Source organism: Erpetoichthys calabaricus, chromosome 13 (genome assembly GCF_900747795.2).
Source record: "Erpetoichthys calabaricus chromosome 13, fErpCal1.3, whole genome shotgun sequence".
Classification (NCBI taxonomy): Eukaryota; Metazoa; Chordata; class Cladistia; order Polypteriformes; family Polypteridae; genus Erpetoichthys; species Erpetoichthys calabaricus.
In genome coordinates, this window is record NC_041406.2 from 129,317,187 (window position 1) to 129,343,895 (window position 26,709).

General features: G+C 39.6%; 1 protein-coding gene across 1 annotated transcript in view; it reads right to left on the reverse strand.

Annotated features, from left to right (window-relative positions):
- Nucleotides 1-3,500: 3,500 nt before the first annotated feature.
- The window catches only part of lrrc69 (leucine rich repeat containing 69), a 65,326-nt gene continuing 42,117 nt past the window's right edge, over nt 3,501-26,709 (reverse strand). Inside the window, exons 6-9 of the mRNA XM_028817785.2 lie at nt 13,809-13,910; nt 12,803-12,982; nt 6,064-6,206; nt 3,501-4,589 (exon numbers count right to left, since the gene is read on the reverse strand). Coding sequence (XP_028673618.1) covers nt 6,096-6,206; nt 12,803-12,982; nt 13,809-13,910 — 393 coding nt within the window. The 3' untranslated portion in view covers nt 3,501-4,589; nt 6,064-6,095. The remainder of the gene's footprint in view (nt 4,590-6,063; nt 6,207-12,802; nt 12,983-13,808; nt 13,911-26,709) is intronic.

Below are 26,709 nucleotides of genomic sequence, written 5' to 3' on the forward strand. Positions count from 1 at the left end.
TTAATAATAATTATCATTATAATTTTCATTAAACACTGACATATATCTTTACAGTGGAGAACTTGTCCCTGGGGATTTCCCATAAAGTCACAGCGATTTGTATGCTGCTCATTGTCTTTACTGTATTGAAACAACTGAAAATTGCACATTTCTTGGTAACACTGTTCCTAACGACTTTATGTATCAGAACACCAAAATTTACATTTATGGTACATTTACTGAAGTCTTAAAAAGCATAACAGACAGATCCCTTGATATTTTGAGAATTCTTGTATACACAGTACTTTATAGAAGGCCACATTCACAGTCTTAAATTGATCTTTTCCATTTTAGCAAACATTATATTACATCTGTAAAAGACAGTAATATGAAATTCTATTGTAGAAATATTGAAATTCAAAGTGCTATTTTCCCATTTATTGCTTTGTCCTGTTTCTTCCTAATAGCCATTTCTACATATAGTAAAATATCCACTCTCTCTTAACTTACTGATGATGTTTGGGGGGCCATGGTTCTTCTAAATAGTGTACGGTATGTGCAATTTCAGTCACCACTTGACTTAATTTAAAAGAGCTTTATAATAGTCAACAATTCTACAAATAACACAATTTGTACCTCAGGCTGCTTACAATGAAGTGACTGTATGAGTCCCATTACTGCTGCATTCAGTATATGCACCCTGTAGTTATAAAAGCATTTTGTATTCATCCCCACATTCATAATATGCACTTTCCATTATGACAGAATCTTTTGCTATTATTACATTTATGTGTCACCCTTTTGCACACTGTGAAAAATTACAGTGCATGAATTCACAAGATGTAGCAAAGAAACTTCAAGTATAAAGGGTACAAATGGGCTAGTCATGAACACAACACAACATAACAAAATCTAACAAAATGATATGCAATTAATGTTAACTTCAAATACAAGAAAATCACAAATACAACAAGAAAGGTGACAACTGCTGTTGAGATGAAATTGCATAACTAACAGGAGGATGTTATAAAATTAAAGTGCTTTGTCGAATCTTAGTTGCAAAATCTCAAATTCCAAAGACTGGAATAAAATGCAAAATCGGTTAAAATTACACCTACCTATCTATCTTAATGTCCCGGAAAAGAGTAGCATCATAACACAGTTACAGGTCCAAAGCCTGGGTTTATATACTCTAGATGGAGTTTGCTAGTTCTCTATATGTCTATGTGGGTTCTTCTTGTGGTTTTCTCCAATAACTCAGTGATGTGCAGGTAAAGTGGATTGGTCTCTCTAATCCTCCCCTGTGAATGTACACGAGCCAAGTGTCCTTTCTGAGGTTGGTGTGATGAGTGGCTCATGGCACAGGACAACTTTTGATATAAATAATTGCATGCAAGGCTTCAAACAGATTCGGGTTTGTGCAGGCACACTTTGTTCCCCGGTTAATTGGAGTACCTGATGGACCGTGCCGAATGCACGTGCTGAGGTCGGCAGATCAGTCAGGTGCCTTAATTGCTCCTTGGGTGGAGTGACATGTCACACCTGCACCCAATTAAACTGGCCAGATAAAAGGAGCCTACATGAGACAGAAGGGAGAAATGGAGACAGCGAAAACAGCTGTGAGAGCAGTATCAGGTGGAGAGGCAAGGTCAATCAGTCACTGAAAGGCAGCATGGTCGTTGGCCCTGCAAAGGATCGGCGTTCCAGGGGCGATTCGTCCCCACTGCATTTTTGGTGGTGGAGTGGGTGCAAGTGAGGTGAAATCCTGCCCCAGGAATCCGAGGTATGACAAGGGAGTGTGAAGGACAAAGGGAGGATAACTGGCCCCTGGCAGGTGCCACTTGAGGCAGCTAAGATGGGGGTCAGGTGGTGTGGGCCTGCTGGTGTCCCCGCCATCTGAGCAAGCAATGGGTTAGCCAGGGAGACGAAGAAGGAACTGTGCTGGGCTTGTCTGATGAAACATTAAGGACCCAATGTCTTTGTTGGTTTTGCTCTCTTTTTAAAGTTGGATTTTAACTAGCGGACCATCACACAGATTATATGGATTATTTTTTTAAGGATGTACGTTGTGGAACACTGCACTATTTGACTTTTATTTTATTTTGATAATTTTAATAAAAGCACATGAGCACTGTTAACACTCTCATCTGCAAGGCTCATCCTATGTTTTGGTATTGACTGTGGTATGTTCAAGGGGTTCCTAGAATACAAAAGGAGCATGGAGTCGACCTGCATTGTCACAGAATGAACTGCCTGCGAAAAAGGGAGATTCACAGTGCCAGTTTCTGCTAAGCGTATAAATGTGTAGATATTAAAATAACAGGTAATGAAGACAGGAAGACTTTATTGTTTTATCTTAATGATTCTTTGATTTTTCCTGTTATCATCCCTTCCCCTTGCATTTTGGTTTAATTAAATCTCTTTTTATATAATTTTAAAATTGTTTTTAGCAATTTTATATAATTTAACAGAATGAGTTTCTAGGTCTGGGTACCTTTAATGCTATACCATAGTATTTAAGTTTTAAATACCATACCATATATATAAGTTTGAGATAGATAAGCTCTAATATTTATGAGACTGCAAAATAAAACTGCCAAGTAATACTTTCACAATAAAATTTATTAAAGTAAAGAAACAAATAGGAATGCATAATGAAAGTTCATCCATTCCATTTAATCCATTTAAGGGGTTGCATGGTTTAGAGTTTGTTCTGGTAGCATTGGGTGCAAGGTAGGAAGCATCTCTAGTTAAGGTGTATGCTAAAGATATGTGTCAATTCAGGAATTCACTATGTGCGTTCGCAGCTAAGCACTGCCTAGTACTGGTAAACCTGGGTCCTTTGGTTTACAGAGATTCTGTTGCATCTCGGTGTGCCATAAAGTGAGAACTGCCACTTGTTCCGAGGACTGGACAGCTTCTAAGCTGCAGCGGCACAATTCAGTGTGTACAACATCAAGCAGTATATGTAAATGTGATGTGCATTTATTAGACTTAGTTTCTCCAGTGTCTTTTGGCACATTGGGCAGCAAGCATTCAACAATGAGATTCACGTACTCTAACAGCTTCATTCCATTCAATATCAACGGCTCTGAGGTCTTCACAGCAGGTCTTGACTGGACGTCTTTGTCTCCTCTTCCCTTTCTTAGGCTTTCAGTTCATCGCAGTCTTCGGCATGCGGTTGTTGGTTTGTCTGAACATATGGTTCGGAGTGGTGGCTCTGAGGCTAGAGATCTGCACTGGCAATCGGAAGGTTACCGGTTCGAATCCCGTCAATGCCATTAGGGACTCTGCTCTGTTGGGCCCTTAAGCAAGGCCCTTAACCTGCAATTGCTGAGCGCTTTGAGTAGTGAGAAAAGCGCTATATAAATGCAAAAAATTATTATTATTATTATTAATTATTATTAAAAATTATTAGGTACAATCAACAGACACTGACTAGGTCTTACAGCTTTGGCGGGCCACTCTGTTGGAACACCTCATTTTTGGTAATACAGTATGATCATGGTCGAGTGTTCACCTTTAATGGAATACATTGAGACTTTGGGCTATACCCTTTCTCAATCCCCATGTGTAGGAACTGACACCACAACGCTGCTGTATAATTGAACTTTAGTCACGCGATTTATTAATGCCAACAACCAGATGTGCACTACCAGTAATAAAATTTCATTGAACTGAACTGTAATTAATATGTCTGTATCAATACTGTACCAGCAATCACCCTTTTCATACTGTAGTGTGTTATTACATGGCCTTCGAAGGGTCTGAAGTAATATCCTGTGACTGTGTAGTACATCTTCTTCCAGTAACTTAGCAAGTGTGACAAATTTAAACACTGTGTACCGCTAATACAGTGCCTTGATGCCTGAGAATTACAGAATACACAGGAAATAAAAACAAGAGATCCGAAGCACAGATTTGTCACAAGCGAGAACAAAACTTTGAATCAATAAACACGTATTACCTGTGAATGAGTTCACACATTTCTGAATTAAAAAGCTCAGGATCAGAATGCAAGTTATGTATATCTTGGAAAAAATTGTCTATATATTTTTTTTTAACTTTTCTATTTAACTGTAAAACACCAGTGCCAATAAATTAACATATTTGTTTAAAAATTCTTGACTATATAATATATCATCCATTCTTTGTATTTGAGTATCTAAATAGCTAATGCAAACATAAAAGTAAATGGCTGATACTGAGCATTTTTACAATATTAATAAAGAAAACATTCTATCTTTAACATAAAAAATACTTTAAGAATTACAAAAAGAGACTCATTTTGCGTTGGCTGCTGCAGTACCTTAGAAGCATAAATGGCAGACAATCAGCATCATTCCTTTTTGTGTACAGATTATGTTTAGCTGCATCTCTCCTCCACCCTACCTGATTCATTTAAAATACTCTCCCATCACTTTTGATGCAGCACATCTTTACAATGTTTCATGGGAACTATCAGCTTTGGACTGGAACAAGACTAACGACTAGACTACAAACTCTTTAAACATCCTGAACTGTTTCATAAAATAAGGCTCATGTGAACACCCCAGGGCCTTTTAGTGTGCATTAAACATCTCTTGTCCGATGGTCAGCAAGCTGCGTCACTGAAAAACAAGACATACACAAAATAAGCAAATTTTGTCAATTCATGGAGGAAAAAATGAAAAAGCAATTTTTTAAAATTCAAACACTGTAAATATTTAAATTATAATTAATACCAGTTTTATATTTTACATTAATACATTTACATTTTACATTAAGTTCAATGTATGGTTTTATAAGTTCAACCATAAAACTTATAAAATGTATTCTAGTCAACAAGAGCTGCAGTGGCTTCAGGATTTCACTATAGACAGACCAATAACTATGGTATTAATTTAAGTTAGTATGTGTCCCCTATTATATTATTGACAATATTTGGTGCACTTTCAGTCCTAGGCTGCTCAAGTGAGTAGGTATGGATATGTACTATTAGTATTCTTAGGACTGTAGTTTAAGAAAATGTTTACCACAGAATTACTAAGGTCTTAGAAATTGACATCTTAAAACTTTTCTGAATCTTAAATATAAAATCACCTATTCATAAATTTTCCAAGCCTGCTTTTTCAATTATGAGCTTGTAGATGGCGGAAATCTATCCTTAAAGCACCAGAGCTATGCAGAAACTCACCCATGCATACCATACACTTCAGAAACATTACTTAACCTAGCATACATATCTATTACAGTAAATCATCTAATCAATTTACTTCATTAATCAGTCAATCTCCTTAATCAATGAATTTAACATACATATGCCATCTACTTGGAGGAAAACCCATATAAACATGTGGACAATGTATAAAATTCATACACCAAGTCCTGAACAAAAATGAGATCCTTGAAGGAGTGAGGTATAAATGTTAGCCAATGCACCACCATATCCTATTTGAAAAAATAACTCTAATCTGAACCCACCTAATCCAACACTTTGGGATGTGGGAGAAGTCTGTTAACACCAAGAGAAACAACTTATGATCATATGGAGAACAAACAGCCTGAACACAGAAAGTGTCTGGACTAGAATTTAAAACAAATGTGTTGGATTTATGAAGCACCTGTACTACCCACTGTACCCGTGTACTGCCTCTGGACAAAATCAGCTTAAAAAAATAGAGAATCAGTCACACACAAACTAAACCAACTTTATAAAAGCATGTCTTTGGACTATATACTGTATGTGAAATCAGAAGAAATTCCTTTGAGGGAAAGTCATAAGAACACAGGGACTGCAATTCAAATTCTATACAGAAGGCGCCCTGGCCAGATTACAAGTGTTGGGAGGCAGAAATACTATGCAGTTACTAGAACATAACATGTATGGCTCCATCTTAATGATTGAATGGTTGACTGTAGTAAATGTATTGACTGTAATTGTTTAACTTCATGCTACAGGTGTGGTTTTCATGGCACATTTTGTGATTGAACAAAAAGATGAGCAATGTTTTTGATATTACAATACATATTAGATATATGCTTCGGTCAGTTATTATTTCAGAATAAACTGAATAAAAATCAAACTAAATTAAAATGTTTTACCATAAATGCCAGACACCGAATGCATTTTCTTTCTATAGTAATGCAACTCCGTAATAGCCATGGCCCTGCTGGTTAAAGCAGTTATAAGAGCAAAGAAGCACTCTGACAGGTATGACGTGGTTACGACTAAGAGCCACAAAATTCTGCAAAAAGAATACACAGATGAGTATTAATTGGAGTGATAATCAGAATACAATGAGTTGCAGCTGGAGATTGGATTTAGTGATCAAGTCCATTACTGTTCCACCTGTTAAAAAGGATGAGAGAACAATTTGATCAAGAGTGTGGATTTCACTATCAAGACAGATGAAGGCACACAAAGAGAGACCTTGAAAGAGAGTTGCACGATGTAGCAGCTATAAAACTTAAAGATTAATCTGCAAACATTTGTATAATCGTGTTTGATAGCAGTAAGAGCTGTAAATGTATGGTACTGTATTTCTAAAAGTTAGCTTTTTTTTCAGTTTTATTCTCTCAGTCACGTTCACGCTCTCCCTCGCCCCCTCATCTGATCTGACTCTAACTAACAGCGTCAGTATAAATTCACACCCAATCTGATGCTGTTTGTTTTCAAATAATATTCCATTAGTGCGACAACGTTTTCTGATTGGTACTATTCAGGTCATAAAATGATTTCTTCAAAATGTCACATATATTTGTCTGCTTCTTTTTTGCACAGTACTGCGTTGACATCTTGCACCAGAAGGCGTGAGCTTATTCAGTGCGAGCAGAAGCATGCAGGTGGCCGGTTGCTTAAGCTATAACACGCTTGACTTGACGGCGATCAACGCACATGTACTGTGCAAGGCATGCACGGGGGCCACTGAGAAAAGAAGAGTGTTCTTTGCTCACCTTGCAGAGGAACTTCGTCATCGCTTCTTACAAGGAAAGGCAATGGATAAAGCAAAAGAGGATGCAATATCGACAAGCTTCTGTTCCAAGACCCCCGCTTCCCCAGCCCCTTCAGTGTAATAGTAACCACAGCACAGTGAGAAGTGTGTACATTGCAACAGGTACACGTCGTAAATGTAGAAAGGACGGCCCTTAGTTGTGTGTGAACTGTTAACATTTGAATCTGATGATTGCCTATAGCGTGAACCTGACCTCTCTGTACTATTCTTTCCTCTGCATGTCCTGCAGTACAAAAGAAACACCCCAATGCACCCAAAAGTAGACACTGGCAAGATGAAGAAAAACAAAAACGCGGTCACTGATTACAGTAGCCTCCCGTTTAAGTACGCACCCGTTTAAGTACGCATCCCGGTTAAGTACGCATATTTTTCTCTAACATTCTGGGTTCAAGATTTATTAGTTAAACATGTCATGAATCATCATTTGGCGAAGGTTTTGAAGTTTCTTGCGTTTGGCTTTGAGGGAGACAGCCCGGATCTTGCTCTGAAATGATTCAAACGATTTCTTAAGATCATCGAATGTATCATCAGCTTCAATTTGAACTTCAGAGCAGAGCAGCTGATCCTCGATGTTGAGAACCTGCTTGTAAAGGGATTTGAACCCCTGAAATACAACTCCACTTTCTAAACCGGCACTCAGGTCTTGAGGATCAACGTTGTCATCATCATCATCCATCACTGTTTCAACAATTTTCATTGACTCCAAAAGCTCTTCAACATCTTCCAATACTGCGGCAGCATATTCTTCATTGTTCTCGTCATCAACGTGAACGAAGTCCTCCAGTTCTGATGGAGCGATAGATAAATTCAATGTTTCCAAAGCCTTCGCAACTTCAGTGCCCACATCTTCAACATTGCTATCAGCCTCCACTTCTGGTTCTAAAGTCATTAGTTCGGCCTTGATGAAAGCATTTTTGATCGAGCTTGGCAAAACAGAAACCCAGGCTTCTTTCACATAACTTGCAGCATCAAGTAAAAGACCCCTGCAGCACCTCGTCGCAATATTCGTCCCTGATCTTTCTTTCGACTTTTCGCCTCCTCGTCAAGTTCGTAAAAGTCAAGAACATCCTTGAGATACAAATATTTGTATCACTTTTTCAGAGCTGCGATTATTCCCATGTCACAAGGCTGTTTCCAGCTTGTACATTTCGGGGGAAAGAAAACTATCTGAATATTGTCACGTTCGAAGGCTTCAAAATGTCCCGGAGCGTTGTCCATCAGCAACAGAACGTGACGTCCGGTTTGCTTTTTCACTTCTGGAAAAAACACCTCATTGAACCACTTCCAACAGGTTTCTACATTCATCCAAGCTTTTGCTTGATTGAAATAAGGAACTGGCCAATGTCGGTCCTTAATACAAGCTGGTTCTTTGGGTTTTCCGATCAAAGCGCAAGGAATTTTGTGAGTTCTGGTTACGTTGGCGCAAACGATTAGAGAAACTCGATCTTTCGCTTTCTTTTTGCCTCTGGTGGTTGAGATATCCTCGTCTGGCATAAGAAGACTATATCTCGGAAGCAATCGAAAAAACAAGCCGGTCTCGTCCATGTTGTAGACATTTTCAGGGTCATATTTCGCGATAATCACGTAAAGGTTTTCTAAAGCAGCTAGCAATTCCGGATCGTTCTTGTTGACTTCTGCTCCCTCTCTGTGAAGGAGCATCTTCTGCAATCCACGCCGAACTCTGAATCGACTTTACCATTGCCAAGATGCCTTAAAATCTGATTCCAGAATTGACAGGCTGGAAGCAATGCTTTTTGCTTTGGCAATGGCGAGGGATGGCAATACAGGAAGGCTGGCACGACGCATGCTGTCAATCCAGACATAAAGTATGTCTTCAAGCTCCGTAAATCGTCCAACTGAAGCTCGAAAAGTCTTCTCCTTAGCCTCTTCAGTCAACAGGGCAGATCGTTCTTGGATCGCTTCACGATTCTCCCAAATCTTTCGGATAGCGCCTTCACTAACCTTGTACTCTCGCGCTATGGCCCTCTTACTGGGAGCAGACGTTTTGCTTAGCTTCGAGATGATTTTGCAGCATTGAAACTCATTGAGACACTTGCCGTTTGGTTTCTTTGACATCGTAGCGAAATGCAAGCTATTTGGGAGTGGCGGCTAAGTACGTGCAAACTTCGCAGGTTCAAGTTTTGTTTGGGAGTGGCCAACGTAAAGTACATACCTACCGGCTAAGTACGCACAAACTTTGCAGGTTCAAGTTGCGTACTTAAGCGGGAGACTACTGTACAAGCGCAAGACAGCGTGCGAATGAATATGAATAATGTGAATAATGTTGCATCAATGCCATGTTGTTTATCGAAATGTACTATACATGTCATAAAATGAGTTATTCCAAATATCACATATATCTATGTCTCTGTTTTTTTTGTCAGTGCAGCTTTGACATCATGGACCATAAGGGGCATGCTAATTCAGAGTGAGCAGGAACACTCAGTAAAACTGAATAAAAAAAAAATTCAAGTGACGGTGAGATACGAAGAAGGCAGATTCACCAACATTTGTGTGTCAGCTTTTAGCCGTCCAGATCAGAGAATTTCCAGTTTGATTGTCTCAAAACACCACTCACATCTACAGTTATTCTTAGTTTCAGATAAAAAGTAACCTCGTCAGATTTGGGGTGGGGGGTGGGTGCTGTATCGTGATTGTGACTGAGAGAATAAAAGTGAAAAAAAGCCGATAACTTTTACAAGTCCTATAAATTTACACTGGCTGTTACAGACACAAATAAAATGTATGTTTTTATTGTATAATATTAACAATAAGAGCAGCTCACTACTCAAAATAGTAAATTTTCCGGGGAGCTGGTTTCGAACTCACAACCTCCGTATTATAAGTTGGCAGTTCTAACCACAGCAACATGGAAACTGTCGTATTGTACTTGCACGTTTTGTGAAAGTGTTTATTTCATATTTGGCCATCAGCCTTCACACATTATACAGTTCATGTCTACATTTTGTTATTTATTACTAACACGTGAAAAACGTTTCTGTTTTAACAATGTGTTTACATAGATTGTTGTAGACACAAAACACACATGAAATTATTTCCCCTTACAATTCTGGGTAGCTCACTCCCAGATAATCAATCTAGGCAGAAACTGGGAGAACTTCTTGCCTGTTCTGAGGTGGTGGGGGGGATGGTATAGCAGGCTGCTTGCTGCTTGGGCTTATCGACACATTTAGAAGACAAAAGACACTGACGGAGAGGTGCGAAGGGATTTCAGGTGGGCCGGAGTTTTTTTGTTGGCTCTGGTAATTCTAGTGTTAAAGAGTAAGGTCTAAGTCAGAATCTAACAATATCATTCTAAATTTAGATAGATAGATAGATAGATAGATAGATAGATAGATAGATAGATAGATAGATAGATAGATAGATAGATAGATAGATAGATAGATAGATAGATAGATAGATACTTTATTAATCACAAGGGGAAATTCACATACTTCAGCAGCAGCATACTGATACAAAAAATAATATTAAATTAAAGAGTAATAAAAATGCAGGTAAAACCAGACAATAACTTTGAATAATGTTAACGTTTACCCCCCCTGGGTGGAACTGAAGACTCGCATAGTTAGGGGGAGGAACGATCTCCTCAGTCTGTCAGTGGAGCAGGACAGTGACAGCAGTCTGTCGCTGAAGCTGCTCCTCTGTCTGGAGATGACACTGTTTAGTGGATGCAGTGGATTCTCCATAATTGATAGGAGCCTGCTGAGCGCCCGTTGCTCCGCCACAGATGTCAAACTGTCCAGCTCCATGCCTACAATAGAGCCTGCTTTCCTTCTTCTTAATGCTGCCTCCCCAGCACACCACCGCGTAGAAGAGGGCGCCTGCCACAACCGTCGGATAGAACATCTGCAGCATCTTATTGCAGATGTTGAAGGACGCCAGTCTTCTAAGGAAGTATAGCCAGCTCTGTCCTCTCTTGCACAGAGAATCAGTATTGGCAGTCCATTGCAATTTATCATCCAGCTGCACTCCCAGGTATTTATAGGTCTGCACCATCTGCACACAGTCACCTCTGATGATCACGGGGTCCATGAGGGGCCTGGGCCTCCTAAAATCCACAACCAGCTCCTTGGTTTTGCTGGTGTTCAGGTGTAGGTGGTTTGAGTCGCACCATTTAACAAAGTCCTTGATGAGGTTCCTATACTCCTCCTCCTGCCCACTCCTGATGCAGCCCACGATAGCAATGTCGTCAGCGAACTTTTGCACGTGGCAGGACTCTGAGTTGTATTGGAAGTCCGATGTATATAAGCTGAACAGGACCAGAGAAAGTACAGTCCCCTGCGGCGCTCCTATGTTGCTGACCACAATGTTAGACCTGCAGTTCCCGAGACGCACATACTGAGGTCTGTTTGTAAGATAGTCCACGATCCATGCCATTAGGTATGAATCTACTCCCATCTCTGTCAGCTTGTCCCTAAGGAGCAGAGGTTGAATGGTGTTGAAGGCGCTGGAGAAGTCCAGAAACATAATTCTTACAGCACCACTGCTTCTATCCAAGTGGGAGAGGGTTCGCTGTAGCATATAGATGATGGCATCCTCCGCTCCCACCTTCTCCTGGTATGCAAACTGCAGAGGGTCGAGGGTGTGTTGGACCTGTGGCCTCAGGTGGTGAAGCAGCAGCCTCTCTATGGTCTTCATCACATGTGACATCAGAGCAACAGGCCGGAAGTCATTCAGCTCACTAGGATGTGATACCTTTGGGACTGGGGTGATGCAAGATGTTTTCCAAAGCCTCGGGACTCTCCCCTGTTCCAGAGTCAGGTTGAAGATGCACTGTAGAGGACTCCCCAGCTCCGACGCACAGACCTTCAGCAGTCGTGGCGATACTCCATCTGGACCCGCTGCTTTGCTGGCACGAAGTCTCCTCAACTCTCTGCTCACCTGCGCTGCTGTAATTGTGGGTGGGGATGTCTCTCCTATGCTGGTATCAGCAGAAGGATGGGTGGAGGGTTCAGTACTCCAAGGTGAGAGTGGGTTAGGGTGGTCAAACCTGTTAAAAGAAGTTGTTCATTTGGTTTGCTCTCTTCACGTCTCTCTTGATGGTGGCACCCCGCTTGTCAGCCAGTGATGATCTTCATCCCATCGCACACTTCCTTCATGCTGTTATTCTGCAACTTCTGCTCCAGCTTTCTCCAAAACTGCTCCTTCGCCGCCCTGAGCTGGACTCGGAGTTCCTTCTGCACGTGCTTGAGCTCATGCTGATCACCGCCTTTAAAAGCACTTTTCTTCTGGTTTAAAAGGCCCTTGATGTCATCTGTAATCCATGGCTTGTTGTTAGCAGCGTACAGTTCTTACTGGAACTACAATGTCCATACAGAAGTTGATGTAGTCAGTAGTGCAGTCAACAACCTCCTCAATGTTCTCACTATGTGATCCCTGCAGGATATCCCAGTCTGTAGTTCCAAAAGAGTCTCTCAGAGCCTGCTCTGCCTCAAGGGACCACTTCCGGAATGAGCGTGTGGTTATAGGTAGAATTTGAATTTGATACCACATGAAGAAAGATCATTAAAAAGATAACTGCAGCAGCATAATCGAGAATCAATAACATATAACAAAATACTATTAACTATAGAAGTAGGGCTAAACTCTGTCAATGGTTCACAGTTTTAAAAAATGACTGTGTCCAAGATGGGAAATTCAGAGCACAGAATACCATCAAGAACAACTACACTCAAGGAAGATCACTGAAGGTGAAAGGATAGGGGTGCTACAGCTTAAGATTATTTTTGTTGGTCAGTATCCAATAGATGGGCTTGCTCCTTCTGGCCTAAATCACTAGACTGGAGAAAAGTTGACCAACAAAATACCTTTTTCAGATTTTCAAACTTTACACATTCAAGCCAAATGTTCAGAAATCCTTGACCACACAGAGCACATCGACCTCCTTGCGAAAGCAAAGATTTCACCAGTGGGTACTGTGCAATTAAATCTCGAATGCAGGACTGCCGGTTTCTCAGTTCCTTCATAACAAACCTTGCAGCAATCTCCTAGCAATTAAACAGAAACACAAACATCTTAGAATGCAATATTGTCTATATCAATTAAAAACAGGCTATTTCAACCTAATGCTTTTTTCACTATTCAAACAAATACAGGTTTGCTGGATCTTGTCTAAAACCCAGATGAATTATTTTGAAATTAAAACACATTTGGAGCAACTGAGGCAAGTTTAAGTATTTATTATGGCACATCAAGTGTGTAGTTTTATATGCTGGCATACAATATATTACAGGTTCTAAATGAAATCCTCCAAATTTAATTTTCAATCAGGTGAATACCAATAATGTTTGACTTGTATAATTTGCTTATTGTACAGAATACAATATTATTTGCAATGAGATAATGCAAGTAATTTTGCTTCACCTTAAAATATTTCAAAATCTTAATAACCTTTTCAGCTAATGCTTTACTCCTTGTCAGCAACACACGGATAACCTTACTGTAATAGTCTGTTAACTATGATGGCAAATCCTTTAAACAAGATACCAATATTGTACCATATCTAATCTGATTCAAAAGTTTGTTATATCAAAAGCTTAACAGAGCAGCAACAAGAGTAAGATGAAAACCCACCCAACAGGGGATGCCAGTTCACTGCATGGCAAACTAAATTTCTGCAAACACATAAATAATAAAATTCACCCTTAAACCTTTGGACACTCCCTGAAGGAAAGCCAGTCAACTAATGGGAGCAAGACAATACCAGACAGCATTGGAAAACAAACCAAAGCACCACCATGTGCCTCCCTTCAGTAAATTACCTCAACAAAATAAGGAGAATTAACTAATATAGCACAACCAAAGCAGGCCTACCTTAAGAGATAGGACTTCCTCTTGTTGGATTGATTCAACAGGTTCTTTTTGAAGGAAAGGATTGTCTTCACAATATAACTCTTCAAGCATCAGTTCATTAAACTTCATTTTGGAAGGATAAAAAAAGCAAAAACACCAAAATTATCAGGATACATAAACATTTAAAACACATAACTTGCAGAATAAAGTAAATAAAATATTAAAAACATCACTAGGTGAATATATAAAAAGTAAAAAGGGTGAACCCTAACAACAGACACCCCAAAGGAAATAGCTGTAGTGGTTTGTCAGGTTAAATGAGATTTTGTTAATTTTAGATTTACTTAGTGATCACAAATTATACATGAACTGAGAGTGCCTTACAAAGTTCATAAAAAACATAATTTTTAAAGTGTTAATTAGACATTTTCACAGCAAATTTGCTGCATTTGTTGGTGACTTTGTTCGCCAAATTATTTTCCTAGAAATTTGCTGTGTGGCCAGCTTAAGCCAACATTTTTTTCTAAGCATCCCATGATGTTTTATAAGGAAAGTGTGACATCACAGAGCTGTAGTAGCAATGTGCAGAACTGCTTACTGTAAGATCTTTGCTGATGTGGCCATTGCTGGATCACAAGAACACAAAGCAAAAAAACAAAAAAATGCTGTATTTTGCTTGACAGTGCTGCACAATATTTTCCCCTTCTCTAACCACACTCATTCTAATAAAAACCCTGCTTTTGCAGTTGTGGGGATTTTGACCCCCCAGATTTCGATCCTGCATGTGTATAAATAAATTAAATAACCTGCAGTATTTTAATTTGAGGAGTACAAGAGCTAACTGTAATGAGAATATTATGAGTACTGCCACCAGACATACAACACTAATCCATGTGCAGCACCACATGGCTAATTCTGCATGCAAACTAGTCATGTTCCCAGCCACGATCCCAAAAAAGTCTCCCCTCCCTCTTCGTTCATCAGAAAACACAGGACACCGTGTGAAATAATAAAAACAAATGATTATTGCAATTTAAAAGCCATTTCTTTCTTTATGATGAAAGAATCTTCACAGATAAACTGGAAATAAAACAGATGTTCTTGCTATACCCAGAGCTATGTCAGACAATAGAACAGGCCAGTCTCATGGCACTGCTCGGCAAGTATGTGCCCCAAGGGTGGAACTCTGTGAGCACAATTATCAATATTTTATTTACTTATTGCTAGTGTGTGGCCATTTGATGCATTTTGCTTGTGGTATTCATTCCGTCTGTGTATTTGTTTGTTTGAGGCACAGTGGCCTAGTGGTTAGCACTGCTGCTTCACAGCTCATATCACATATTTGGAAGCCATAATCAGTTCAGCATAGTTGGCAGACTTTTCTCTAGACCTCAAGGACACTTAAAAGACCCTTGCACCATTATAATCCACTCAAAATTCCTCCTGTTTCTCCTTATGCATTGACTTTAATGCATTTCCAAAGAATACTCTGTTGGGTTCACTCATCACCATTAGACACAGAAAGAGCCAACACTAAACAGAAAAGGATGGCTGAACTATGATATTTGGACATGAGGTTACATAAAATGAATTAATTTAATCACTTTTTCCTAACAACCTATTCAGAGCCAAGTTATTTAGGGGTTGTACATTCCCTAGGTAAATACAACAATACCAGAAGTAATAGTCTTATTAGCTTTTATGTATAAAATGTCTATCTTAAATTTGCAGAAATAAGCAATTGCTGCAGCTGTTTTCAGGTTAAACCTTCAAACATGTTGTGTTATTACACTTAAACTGGCAGAAATATTGAGTTGTACAAGGCGATAAAATTCAGCATGATATAAACAAACGCAAGTACAAAGACAATGAATTTGTTTAGCATTTTCTCTTAGTATCTTTTTTTTTTTTTCTTTTTTTATTGACCTCTCAGTTATTGATTTTTGGCCCATTTTTGACATAGTTCATTTTGCTGGTCCCTTTTTTGTCTGCCATATACTCACACTCTGGAAGAAACTGATAGTTTGGGGAAGCCATGAAGAACCTCATTCATGGCTGTTTGCAACATGGAATGGATGGATGGATGCTACCCCAAGAGCAATTCTCTTGTATGTAATATAAAAAAGCATTTTGGTGATTTTGTTTTAACACCTGGAGATGTTTTTGTGTTAGGCTTGCCTTTTGTAGAACAAAACAAAGTCTAGAAATATCTTAAATGATTGTGTAACACATTCTGTCTATCTATCATATATAGAAATACAAAAAAAAATTGAGCTAATTACAGTACAAGTCCAAATTTGATGTACTTAAGACCACACATTTTAAATCCTAAAACATTTACACAGAAAACAGGATTGTTCATATTATACTTATATGTCAGTGTTCCATCTCATTTATGTCATTCCATGGGAAACTGACCTCTTCTTGTCACTCGTCCTTTCAAATCAGTTGACCATTTGGGCTTCAGTCAGTGTAAAAGGTTAAAAATAAACAACATGCAGTAAAAAAAAAAAAAAAGATAAGTATTAAGTTAATTGCATCACAGTTCATTGAATGTCAAATTCATGGTGCCTGGTGCTCTACTGTGAACACTGTGTCAAGGGAAATACCGGAAGCGGTCACTAGATGGTGCTATCGTTAGGGGGGAACCCTAAAACACCACAGAGGCAAGTGTGGCAGATTAAATCCTGCAGCCAAGCAGAACACAAGCTAAAGTTTGTGCCTCTTTGTTTCTAACTACAGGGTTTAGGAGTATACTCTCCCTGGCACTCACCAGGCCCGAAAGGGTAACATCAGCAAGAAAGACCTGTGCCACCATGAAGTCAGATTTGAAAGTATATCGAAAAGGTAGATGTAGTATATACAGTAGAGATACTATCAACAGGAAAAAAGTTAGAAAATCACTAACGTAAAGACATGGTCTGATGTAGACTACGGGTCAAGCAAAAACATACACACAAGGTGGATAATCATTGGAAAACTAAAGCCTGACACTATATGTATCAGAAATGAAATATAAAACTGTAAATGCAAGAAGTTAAAGAAAGAGGTCTAACAATCAAGTAGCGAACTGGTATATATTACCTGGTCAATTATAAAAGCAGAAGAGACCTCAAGTGGCTGTAGACTGATTACTGTTGCTGTGCAATATCAAGCAAGAGGCATGGCTATGGGAATGGAGGAGAAATGGAAAAATTATTTTAGTCTGAAGGGTTGCTGAGCTATGAATGACAGATCTCTAAATCTGGCAAGTGGAAGGAATGGACAAAACATCTGATTTCTAAAATTTTGTGATAACAACGCTTAATTTTTTCATATGATTGTATTAATGAGTGGTGAGACACTGGTATCCAAATGCTGGTCCATGTATCCCATGATCAACAGCTATGGTGTGAAAACATGAAGATTGCATTGGACACTGATAAGGCTAACCTTAAGGCAGCCATAACAATCGCATTAGTCAATGTTCATTGTTCTCTTGGTTTACTCCAGTGCTTTCCAGCCCAATCCTGGTAGACCACTGTGGCTGCAGGCTTTGTCCTGTTTTCACAGTTAGCGAATTTATTTCACCTTGAATGGATCTCAGAGTTTAATTAGTTTATTTCCCTTTTCTTAATATGCATGCAGTGAAAAAAAGTAATGTAAGAAAAATGAATGTTTTTAAGATTTTCATCATTATTATGATTTTCATTTTGCTCTTCCACGTGTTCTGGGTTATTTAAGCAATTGTTTTCTAATGAGATACAGTCTAACATTGAAGTAGCTGCTGCCTTTCATCATCTAATGCCATTTGCCTCTGTGCCTACTATATTTTATTATTTTAGCCTCCTTAACATTATGTTTAGCCCTAGAAAAATTAGTCAAAAACACTGACTTTTTTCCCCACAATAAAAAACATTATGTGCAACAGAAACATGCAAATACCAAAACATCAATACAAATACAGTAGGACAGGTATGCCAAGTGTCCACTGGTGTACTGATGCAAATTTAGCACATGTCCTTTGTGTGATATGCTTTAAAACAGTCAACAGCTTACAACCTGGTGTTGTGACAGAAGAAGTGCATTTCTTTGCACACTTTATATTTTTTTTGTTGCTTGCACATGAGAAGGTAGAATGTCAATGCCTGATCTGCACGATTTATGCACCCTTTGTGTTATTATACAAGTAGGCTACCACATTTGCCCGACACAAACATTGAATTGCTGCATTATGAACAGGGATTATTGCTTTAACATCTTTCTTGATGTTCTACTTGAATGCAATCATTTTGTCCCTTTTGCCACTTAGATACTGTACCGTGCTGCAACATCACATGACTGAAGTCACCATGCATATCTTGGCGGCTCAGCTGTACAGTGCCATATGCATCAGTTTCACCATCCGTATCAACGTTTGATGACCAATTCACACTGTCATCACTATCATTTGATTTAATTAGTGGTTCAGTTGCAGTTTGTTCTTAAACTGACTTTACAGCCTCTTGTTTACATGTGATTGTGTTTTGGTTAAAGGCTCCGCCCCATTCATGAATATTGATGAATTACCTTAGAGTTGCAAAACACATAGAAATATTCATGATTTTTTTGCCGCATGATGTCCGACTCGTGGTAAACCGTAATTACATAGAATTTCGAGCTTGAGTCATGCTTGGGGTTAATACCAAGGAGGTTAAAAGAGCAAGATAAACTAACAGGATAATGACTAAAGTGAAATAAGAACTTAAAACTATGAAAAAAATACAAATACAAATAAAAAAATCATATTTCTAAATTTATTATCAATGTTAAATCTAGCACTGCTATTTTAAACAGAGTAAGAAAAGAAAAAACAGACCAGGTAAATAATTAATAAGGTCAGTCAGAGGCAAAATGACTGACTGATTGTGAAACTGGTTGGAACAAAACCCTTTAGCAACAGTGGGCCCCTATGGCTGCCATTGGACACAACTGGCCCAGAGGACCTCCAGTGGTTGCTTGGTATCCTCTGTCTCTTTCTTTCATGATGGATTCCTCAGAAACATTACCTTTAACAACAGATCACACTGCCCAAAATTAACCTTGTGTCCATGGCATTGACTGGTCCTTCCCTTGCCCTATTTTACTCTGATGCCAATTTCCCCAATCAGCTCTGTACAACCCTTTGTCTGGGATATAGACAGAGAAATTTAAAGAGGACACACTTCTTTGTGTAGAATATATAAATGGTTATATTTCAGTACATGTATTTTTTCTTTAAATTATAACATTGGAATTTCTTAAGTCAATCTCTTCACAATTACAGTATATATTAATTGTGCTTTAAAGTGAAAATTAAAAAAAAATCCTTGTCTCTTCTTGTAGCCTACAGTGGGGCTAATGGATACACTGATCCACAGATGAATGAAAATGCCTTAAAACGTACCAAATTCATCCATTTTGTCAGCCAAGAATGTTAGTGAGTACTGAGCTGTGTCTTAGAAATGCACACATATTGCAAAACAGCACATCTATGTCATTTTAAGAAAGAAAAGAACGCAAAGTAAAACATTGTTCTGACATTCAGCCATTTGAAAAGGAGACAGTGCATTTCCTCCGCCGTCTTCTTCTGCAGAATCTTTAGTGTCAGTGGTGTGGATTCACTTCAGAAAATAATCAGTACTACAGTTGATATTGAATGCTGATGCTCTGATGTGAATTGCTGCCTGCCTTCTGTAGAGAACTAGGCAATAACACCTGAAAAAGGCACACTTATGATCGCTTATATTCTTCCACTATATGGAAGCTTATTTGTTGTTTTAGCATATGCTCCCACCATGCGGTGACATGCGCTCCCACCTCATTCTGCTCACCCAGGGTCAGAAGAAACCTGTATGCCATTGTTTCTCCCAAGTCCTCATCGGTGGGCATTGGGAAAAAACATAATGGACCGAGATGGGCTGGAAATGGCACAATGTTTAAGGCGTTTGTTGTTTACCCTGGTGCTTTAATTGCTAATCTTCTTATATAATATGCTACGTGGTTGTCTGTTTGTCTGTCCAGGATTTTAAAATCACCTGTTGCTCGCAAACTGTTTGACCTATTGACCTGAAATTTGGTACACATATACTACGTGACCTCTACTGTCCGCTTTTGTGGTGATGATTTTTATTACTCTTTTTATTTTTATTCTATTGCAGAATCAACTCTCGGCAGCAGGGTGGCCGTGTGGCGCATGTGTACGGGTACCGTTCTCATCTATACCACCTTCATATCTTAAATCATTCTTGAGGCAATTTGAACACTTAAGTGCCAGCTTAAGTGAAAAATTAAAAAAAAACATACTAAGTAATTGCAACACAAAAACTGACTTAATCAGTTTTAACGTGAAAAGATGCCAACGGAAGAAGAGTGGAGAAAACAAGAGCTGCTCATAAAGAAGCAAGCACATTAACTTCTGAGCAAATTAAACCTAAACGTACAGAGAAAGAGTATGAAAATTATAAGTCAAGTGTATTTGTGCATGTTATCGCGCAGTCCGCCATTACTGGTGTCTAAGTATTTTACACCAAGAATTTTATTTATTCCAATCTGATAAATTAATATATGGTGTATTTATAAACTCAATTCTGTGCTCTGATTTCTAATGAGGTTAAGGATGGTTTGGTTGCTGACAAATCTAAGGATTGTGCTGGTGATCTAGGAGATAAAATGCCTTACTAATATGCCTGTTACTGTATGTGCAGTGCGGTTCAAGGTGGGATTGAATGTTACGTTGACTTCTAAGCTTCTCAAAAGCTCACTGTAGGTAACTGAGGGCTTCAAGACAGCAGTTAACCTAGCAGTTGCAAAAAAGCACCTCCACCATGTGTCTAACTGCAACATCATGAATGACTCTCTGAAAGCTAGCCATAATCACACTTGAAAGCAGATTGCAAAATGAGAGCAAGACATAGGCAGAAATGGCCATGCTGTTTACAATGACAATGGTAGAGTACCCTTATGTTCCAGCGTAAGAAGAAAGGGTTGGCCAGGAGTGGATAGGTCTGTTGTGGTGTGAAATTTTGCGTATAAGTTGATAAATATTTTGTATGCCTTTATTTGTATGGTTAAGAATCCCCATTTCCTTTTAGGACTGTCTCTTTGTAATTTTACAATAGGGTTGGGGGAAGTGACTCAAACAAGTTTGGCAAGTGATTCTCTGCAGGACTTTCTCAGTCAACCCCCACAGGAAAGCCAGAATACCTAGTTGGCAAACATCAGCTCAACAAATGGTTTTGGGGGGCAGGTGTGAAAGCTGAAGTATGGCTGTTTGGGACTGACTTGAATCAGAGGCCATTCAGTACCACGACGCCCTATTGGTAGTAGGGTTTGGACAGACAGCCTATAAATTTCCTTGCTTTACCCCTCCCTCTCTCTCTTACAAACATCTGATGAAAGAGCACCTCACACACCATGAACTGAAAAGGACAACACAATGAACAGCTCAGCAGCCATATTGAGACAGGCATGTGGCCTGTTCTGAAGAAAGCTGACCACAAATGAGGACTTAACTGGAGACATTTTAAGTAACTAACAAGCCTGTGTGCAGCCTGAAACTACACATCTGCATTTATTAGGTTGTATGGTTGCCCATATAAACTTGTACTTTGCATATTGTTATTTATGAATAATATCAATAATACATTATTTAAATTGTAACTTAACTCTTGCTTGTCTTTTACTACACCTAATTCCCTGAGGTTATACATGTAGAAGGGAAGGTGGGGAGAAGTTATATGATACAATATCTTATAAACAGTGGTAAGTCTCTGAGATTTGAAGCATTCTGACAAAGGCTACATATTAATAATACAAAAGGGGAAAGTAGAGTAATATAGAACTGTACCAAGACAAAACAGACCCATCTTGCATGGAGCTCCACAGGCTGTCATACTAGATTTGGTGTATTGTTCTGAAACCACATGATGTAGTTATAGCTGATTTGTAGCCAAATTTTTTCAAAGTATGTTAAAAAAAATATTACAAGTGTAGATAGCAACCTTAACAATTGTATGTACCAGTTTTTTTTTTAAGTCTAAAATCTTAAAATGTCCGAAATGCAAGCAAATAATATTGTATTTAACAGTAATGGGAGCCTTGATTGAATTGGTGAGGTTTTGAGAAATTTAGGATTATGGGGCGGTAGCTGTGTTTGCTGTAAGTAACGTTACTTATTCATGTCATTTTGAAATGCCATTGAAGGCCATGCCAAAGGATATTTGAATATGGACAGCAAATTTCATATGAACAGGCTCAGTATTTCACTTGATTATCTACACTGCAAAACATTTTTTCTTAACAAGTAAAAATTTCTTATTTTAAGGTAATATATCTAATATTTTGCTCCAAGAGATTAAATATCTCAGGTTGCAGTGATACTTGCTAGATTATTTTGTTCAATTCAAGATAACAGGTCTTAAACTATCTGACTTAGATATAAAGTGTAATTCCAAGAACATTCTGACTTAAAAAAAGCACAACTGTGAGAGAAAAGCATGTTATCAACTATAGTGATGAGCATAGCAGGATATATATTCTTATTTCAAGAACCAAAACTTTCTAGGGTTATCTTGTTTTAAGAAATGAGTAAGACACAACCCCGAGACTTAAATTAAACTCTTTTTATTCCAGAAAGGTTTTAGAATTCAACCTTGATTTTGTTAACAACTACAACATTTCATGGGTGGTGGTCCCCCTCTTTAAGAAAGGGGACCGGAGGGTGTGTTCCATTTACAGAGGGATCACACTCCTCAGCCTCCCTGGAAAAGTCTATTCGGGGGTTCTGGAGAGGAGGGTCCGTCGGATATTCGAGCCTCGGATTCAGGAGGAACAGTGTGGTTTTTGTCCTGGTCGCGGAACAGTGGACCAGCTCTACACCCTTAGCAGAGTCCTGGAGGGTGCATGGGAGTTCGCCCAACCAGTCTACATGTGTTTTGTGGACTTGGAAAAGGCATTCGACCATGTCCCTCGGGGAATCCTGTGGGGGGTACTCCAAGAGTATGGGGTACCGGACCCCCTGATAAGGGCTGTTCGGTCCCTGTACGATTGGTGCCAGAGCTTGGTCCGCATTGCCGGCAGTAAGTCGAAACCGTTTCCAGTGAGAGCTGGACTCCACCAGGGCTGCCCTTTGTCACCAATTCTGTTCATAACTTTTATGGACAGAATTTCTAGGTGCAGCTAGGGCGTTGAGGGGGTCCGGTTTGGTGGACTCAGGATTGGGCCGCTGTTTTTTCCAGATGATGTTGTCCTGTTTGCTTCATCAGGCCGTGATCTTCAGCTCTCTCTGGATCAGTTTGCAGCTGAGTGTGAAGCGGCTGGGATGGGAATCAGCACCTCCAAATCCGAGACCATGGTCCTCAGCCGGAAAAGGACCTTGTTCACGAGTGAGGGAAGAATGGAGCGTGAGATCGACAGGCGGATCGGTGCGGCATAATGCGGGCTCTGCATCGGTCTGTCGTGGTGAAAAAGGAGCTGAGCCGCAAGGCGAAGCTCTCAATTTACCAGTCGATCTGTGTTCCTACCCTCACCTATGGCCATGAGCAATAGGTAGTGACCGAAAGAACGAGATTGCGAATACAAGCGGCTGAAATGAGTTTCCTCCATAGGGTGTCTGGGTTTTCCCTTAAAGATAGGGTGAGAAGCTCAGTCATCCAGGAGGGGCTCAGAGTAGAGCCGCTGCTCCTCTGCATCGAAAAGAGTCAGATGAGGTAGCTCGGGCATCTGATCAGGATGCCTCCTGGACGCCTCCCTGGTGAGGTGTTCTGGGCACATCTAACCGGGAGGAGGCCCAGGGGAAGACCCAGGACATGCTGGAGGGACTATGTCTCTCGGCTGGCCTGGGAATGCCTTGGGATTCCCCCGGAAGAGCTAGAAGAAGTGGCTGGGGAGAGGGAAGTCTGGGCATCTCTGCTCAAGCTGCTGCCCCCGCGACCTGACCTCGGATAAGCGGAAGAGAATGGATGGATGGATGGATACAACATTTCAGATTAACACTTGCCTAATTCAGTGGCCTTTCTCTGTAACTAGTATGATTTAACAGCTGGATTCCCTGCAAACAGTAGTACTTTATTATATTCAAATGGTAACACTTTTTCTTCAAATCAAAATGGTTTCCACATTTTAAAATAAATGACCCTTATATAAAAAAATGTGTCTGGTGGTTTGATGCAAGAGTTTTGTCACTGTGTCAAATAAATGGCTTAATCCAAACAGTGTTGCTGGAATTGATTAACATAAAAAGAAAAGTTCGAGAAATTAGGAATCTTTAAAAGTTTTATATAGTTCAATGATATCCCCATGGTAGTACATGAATATATATTTAGTTTTTCAGTCATATAGTCTCACAGGAATTAAAATTAACCAGCTTTATAGCATCAACAAAACGGGTGGACTTATCCAGGTTAGGGATTTTAATTTCAAATGACAAAACATCTCTATCAAAGAACACAGCATCATGAACTTGAAACTCCAAACAATATAATGTGTAGTGTTGATATGGCTCAAAAGGTGTTTAAAACGCAAAGCCACAAACGAGCAGCAAATAAAACGACGACAAATCACCTTTGTTTTAAACAGCAAAAGCACGAGTGCTGAGCGACTATAGCTTTATGTGGTGTAATATACAGGATCGTTCCATTATTTTAGCAAAAAAATGTATTTACGTCAAAGACATTGTTGAGTATATGAAATGCTAACGGTATAATTACAGTTTCTTTGCAGTGTCTAATTGTTTTTTTTGTTTTTTTTTTACAACTACGGTTATTTTTTTTTTTTCAAATATAATATCCAGCGCTGTTTTTGACCCCTTCTTTGGATGTAATGAAACATACCTTTCTTTGAGCATGCGTAAACACGTTCCCTGCGAAGTGTCCTTAGTGTTGGGATCAGAGCTTAAAATTACAGCCTGACATCCCGATCATACTGAATGTGGGATGTGGGTGGAGTTGTCGGTGTTGAGGGGTGGAGTTTTGAATATAGATTGTAAAAAGGAGGAAGTCTTGTGGTGTGTGTATTGTGTTGGCTTGTAGCTGGTCTCTCTCTTGGTGTGTTGGTCTCTGTTAACTTGAAAACAAGCACCTAATAAGTATTTTTAATAAAGTTAACTTTGGAGCCTTCAAGCCTTCTGTGTCGCTCCTTGTTGAAAATTAGGACAAGGGAACTCAGGGACAGGGTTTTTACCCCAGAGCACGTGGCTCTGGCCCTGGAGCTTCACACCACTGAACACGACGAAGGAGAAGCTCCCTTGCGTCACCCCGACCATGGTCCGGAGACAGGCAGGAAAGGTAACACTGGGGGCTCGTCCGGGATAATTCCTGCCGGCACTGGTGAGTGACACGAAGCTTGTAAGACTGAAAGAAACTTGGTGCATTCTCTCGGTGGAGTGTGTAACTAGAGGCTTTAAAATGGCGACAAAACTCGGGGTAGACACTGAACTGGAAGCAGAGTTTTCCAAAGCCACCTCGATTAGCATCAACCCTTTTAGGACATCACCCACGGAAGACGAAACTATGTACCATCGTTTTCCACTAGTAAACTGGGAGAAGAGTGTTAAGGATGGGACTGTCGGACGCGAACGTGATCGCCATTGTAACCCTTTTGTGCAGGCGGCACGGACTGATCTCTGAGAATGTCCGGACTCGGTTGCTATAAAGCCTGAACTGTTTTGGGAAGAGTATTACTCGGCGATTCGACCACATACTTCCGGAACCAATCCTTTTATTTCGTATGTGACTAACGAAGATACTTATGACAGCGGGATCGAGACTCAAGTTTTATACAGAGGACGCCATGCCCAAAATGAGAAAATAAGCCAATCCACTGTGGGCGTGTCTAACGTGCCTTGCACTACCGTGACTTGTGACGCTGCCTGTATTAACCCTTTCCTGTCTGACAGCTTCCAAAGTTTTACAGAGAGCACACCTGTGAACGCTATGCAGCACTGTTTATTAAAGAGCAGCACTAGGGGCCGGCATTTCACCTCGGGGGTGTCCTGGATGAATGATCACCCTGTGCTGCTGTGTGATTCAGTTGGCCAGGTACAGAACAACGTTCTTTTCTGTGAAGCCGATGGGTGTGAATATTCTCTACAGGGGCATGGGAAGCTTGCAACACGTAGCGAACCAGCACGACATGAGCAACATGATATTTTCTGTGATAGTGGGGAAGATGAAGTTTCTACTTCCATTGAAAGGATCCTAGTGCTGAGACCTGGACAGTTTGATGGTTCTGGCTCCTGGCGGGAGTTTTTGTGTCGATTTGAGAGCTGTTCTAAAGCTAATAATTGCTCAGGAAAAACAAAGCTTGGTCAACTCAAGTTCTGTTTAGTTGGAGCTGCTGGAGCAGCGCTACATAAAAATCCCCGATCAGCACAGTGGGATTATAAGTGCATTGTTGAGGAGCTGGAGGGCACTTATGGGCCGTCTTCAGGACATGCTGTGGCAATGGGAATTGAACTGAGACAAAAATGAAGACCATCCTAAAATGAGAGCACTGTGCTACTTTTACCTTATTCTTTTGTAGGTGGACTGAAATTTGTTGTATATATCATGCAAATATAGTTTAGTATGTGTTGAAATTAACTAATTTCAGGATTTTTTAAAAATCCAAGTCAATATATCTCACCCCATTGGCATGTAATTTTGCTTATTTCAAGCATTTATTTCTTAATAATCATATATTTTGTTCTTATTCTGTGATTTTTGTAAAATAATTTTCCTGTTTTAAGATATATGCTCTGAGATTAAATATTGGACTTCCTATTTCAAGATGAGCTAACTTGTTTCAGGGAACAAGACTTTCATTCTCCACTGGTATTAAGAATTTTCCACTTATATTAGTGATTTATTCTCTTGTTCCTTGGCCTTCATTTTTCAGTGTGCTAAAATTAAGAATGCAAAACAACTGAATTAAAAATTATTTTCTA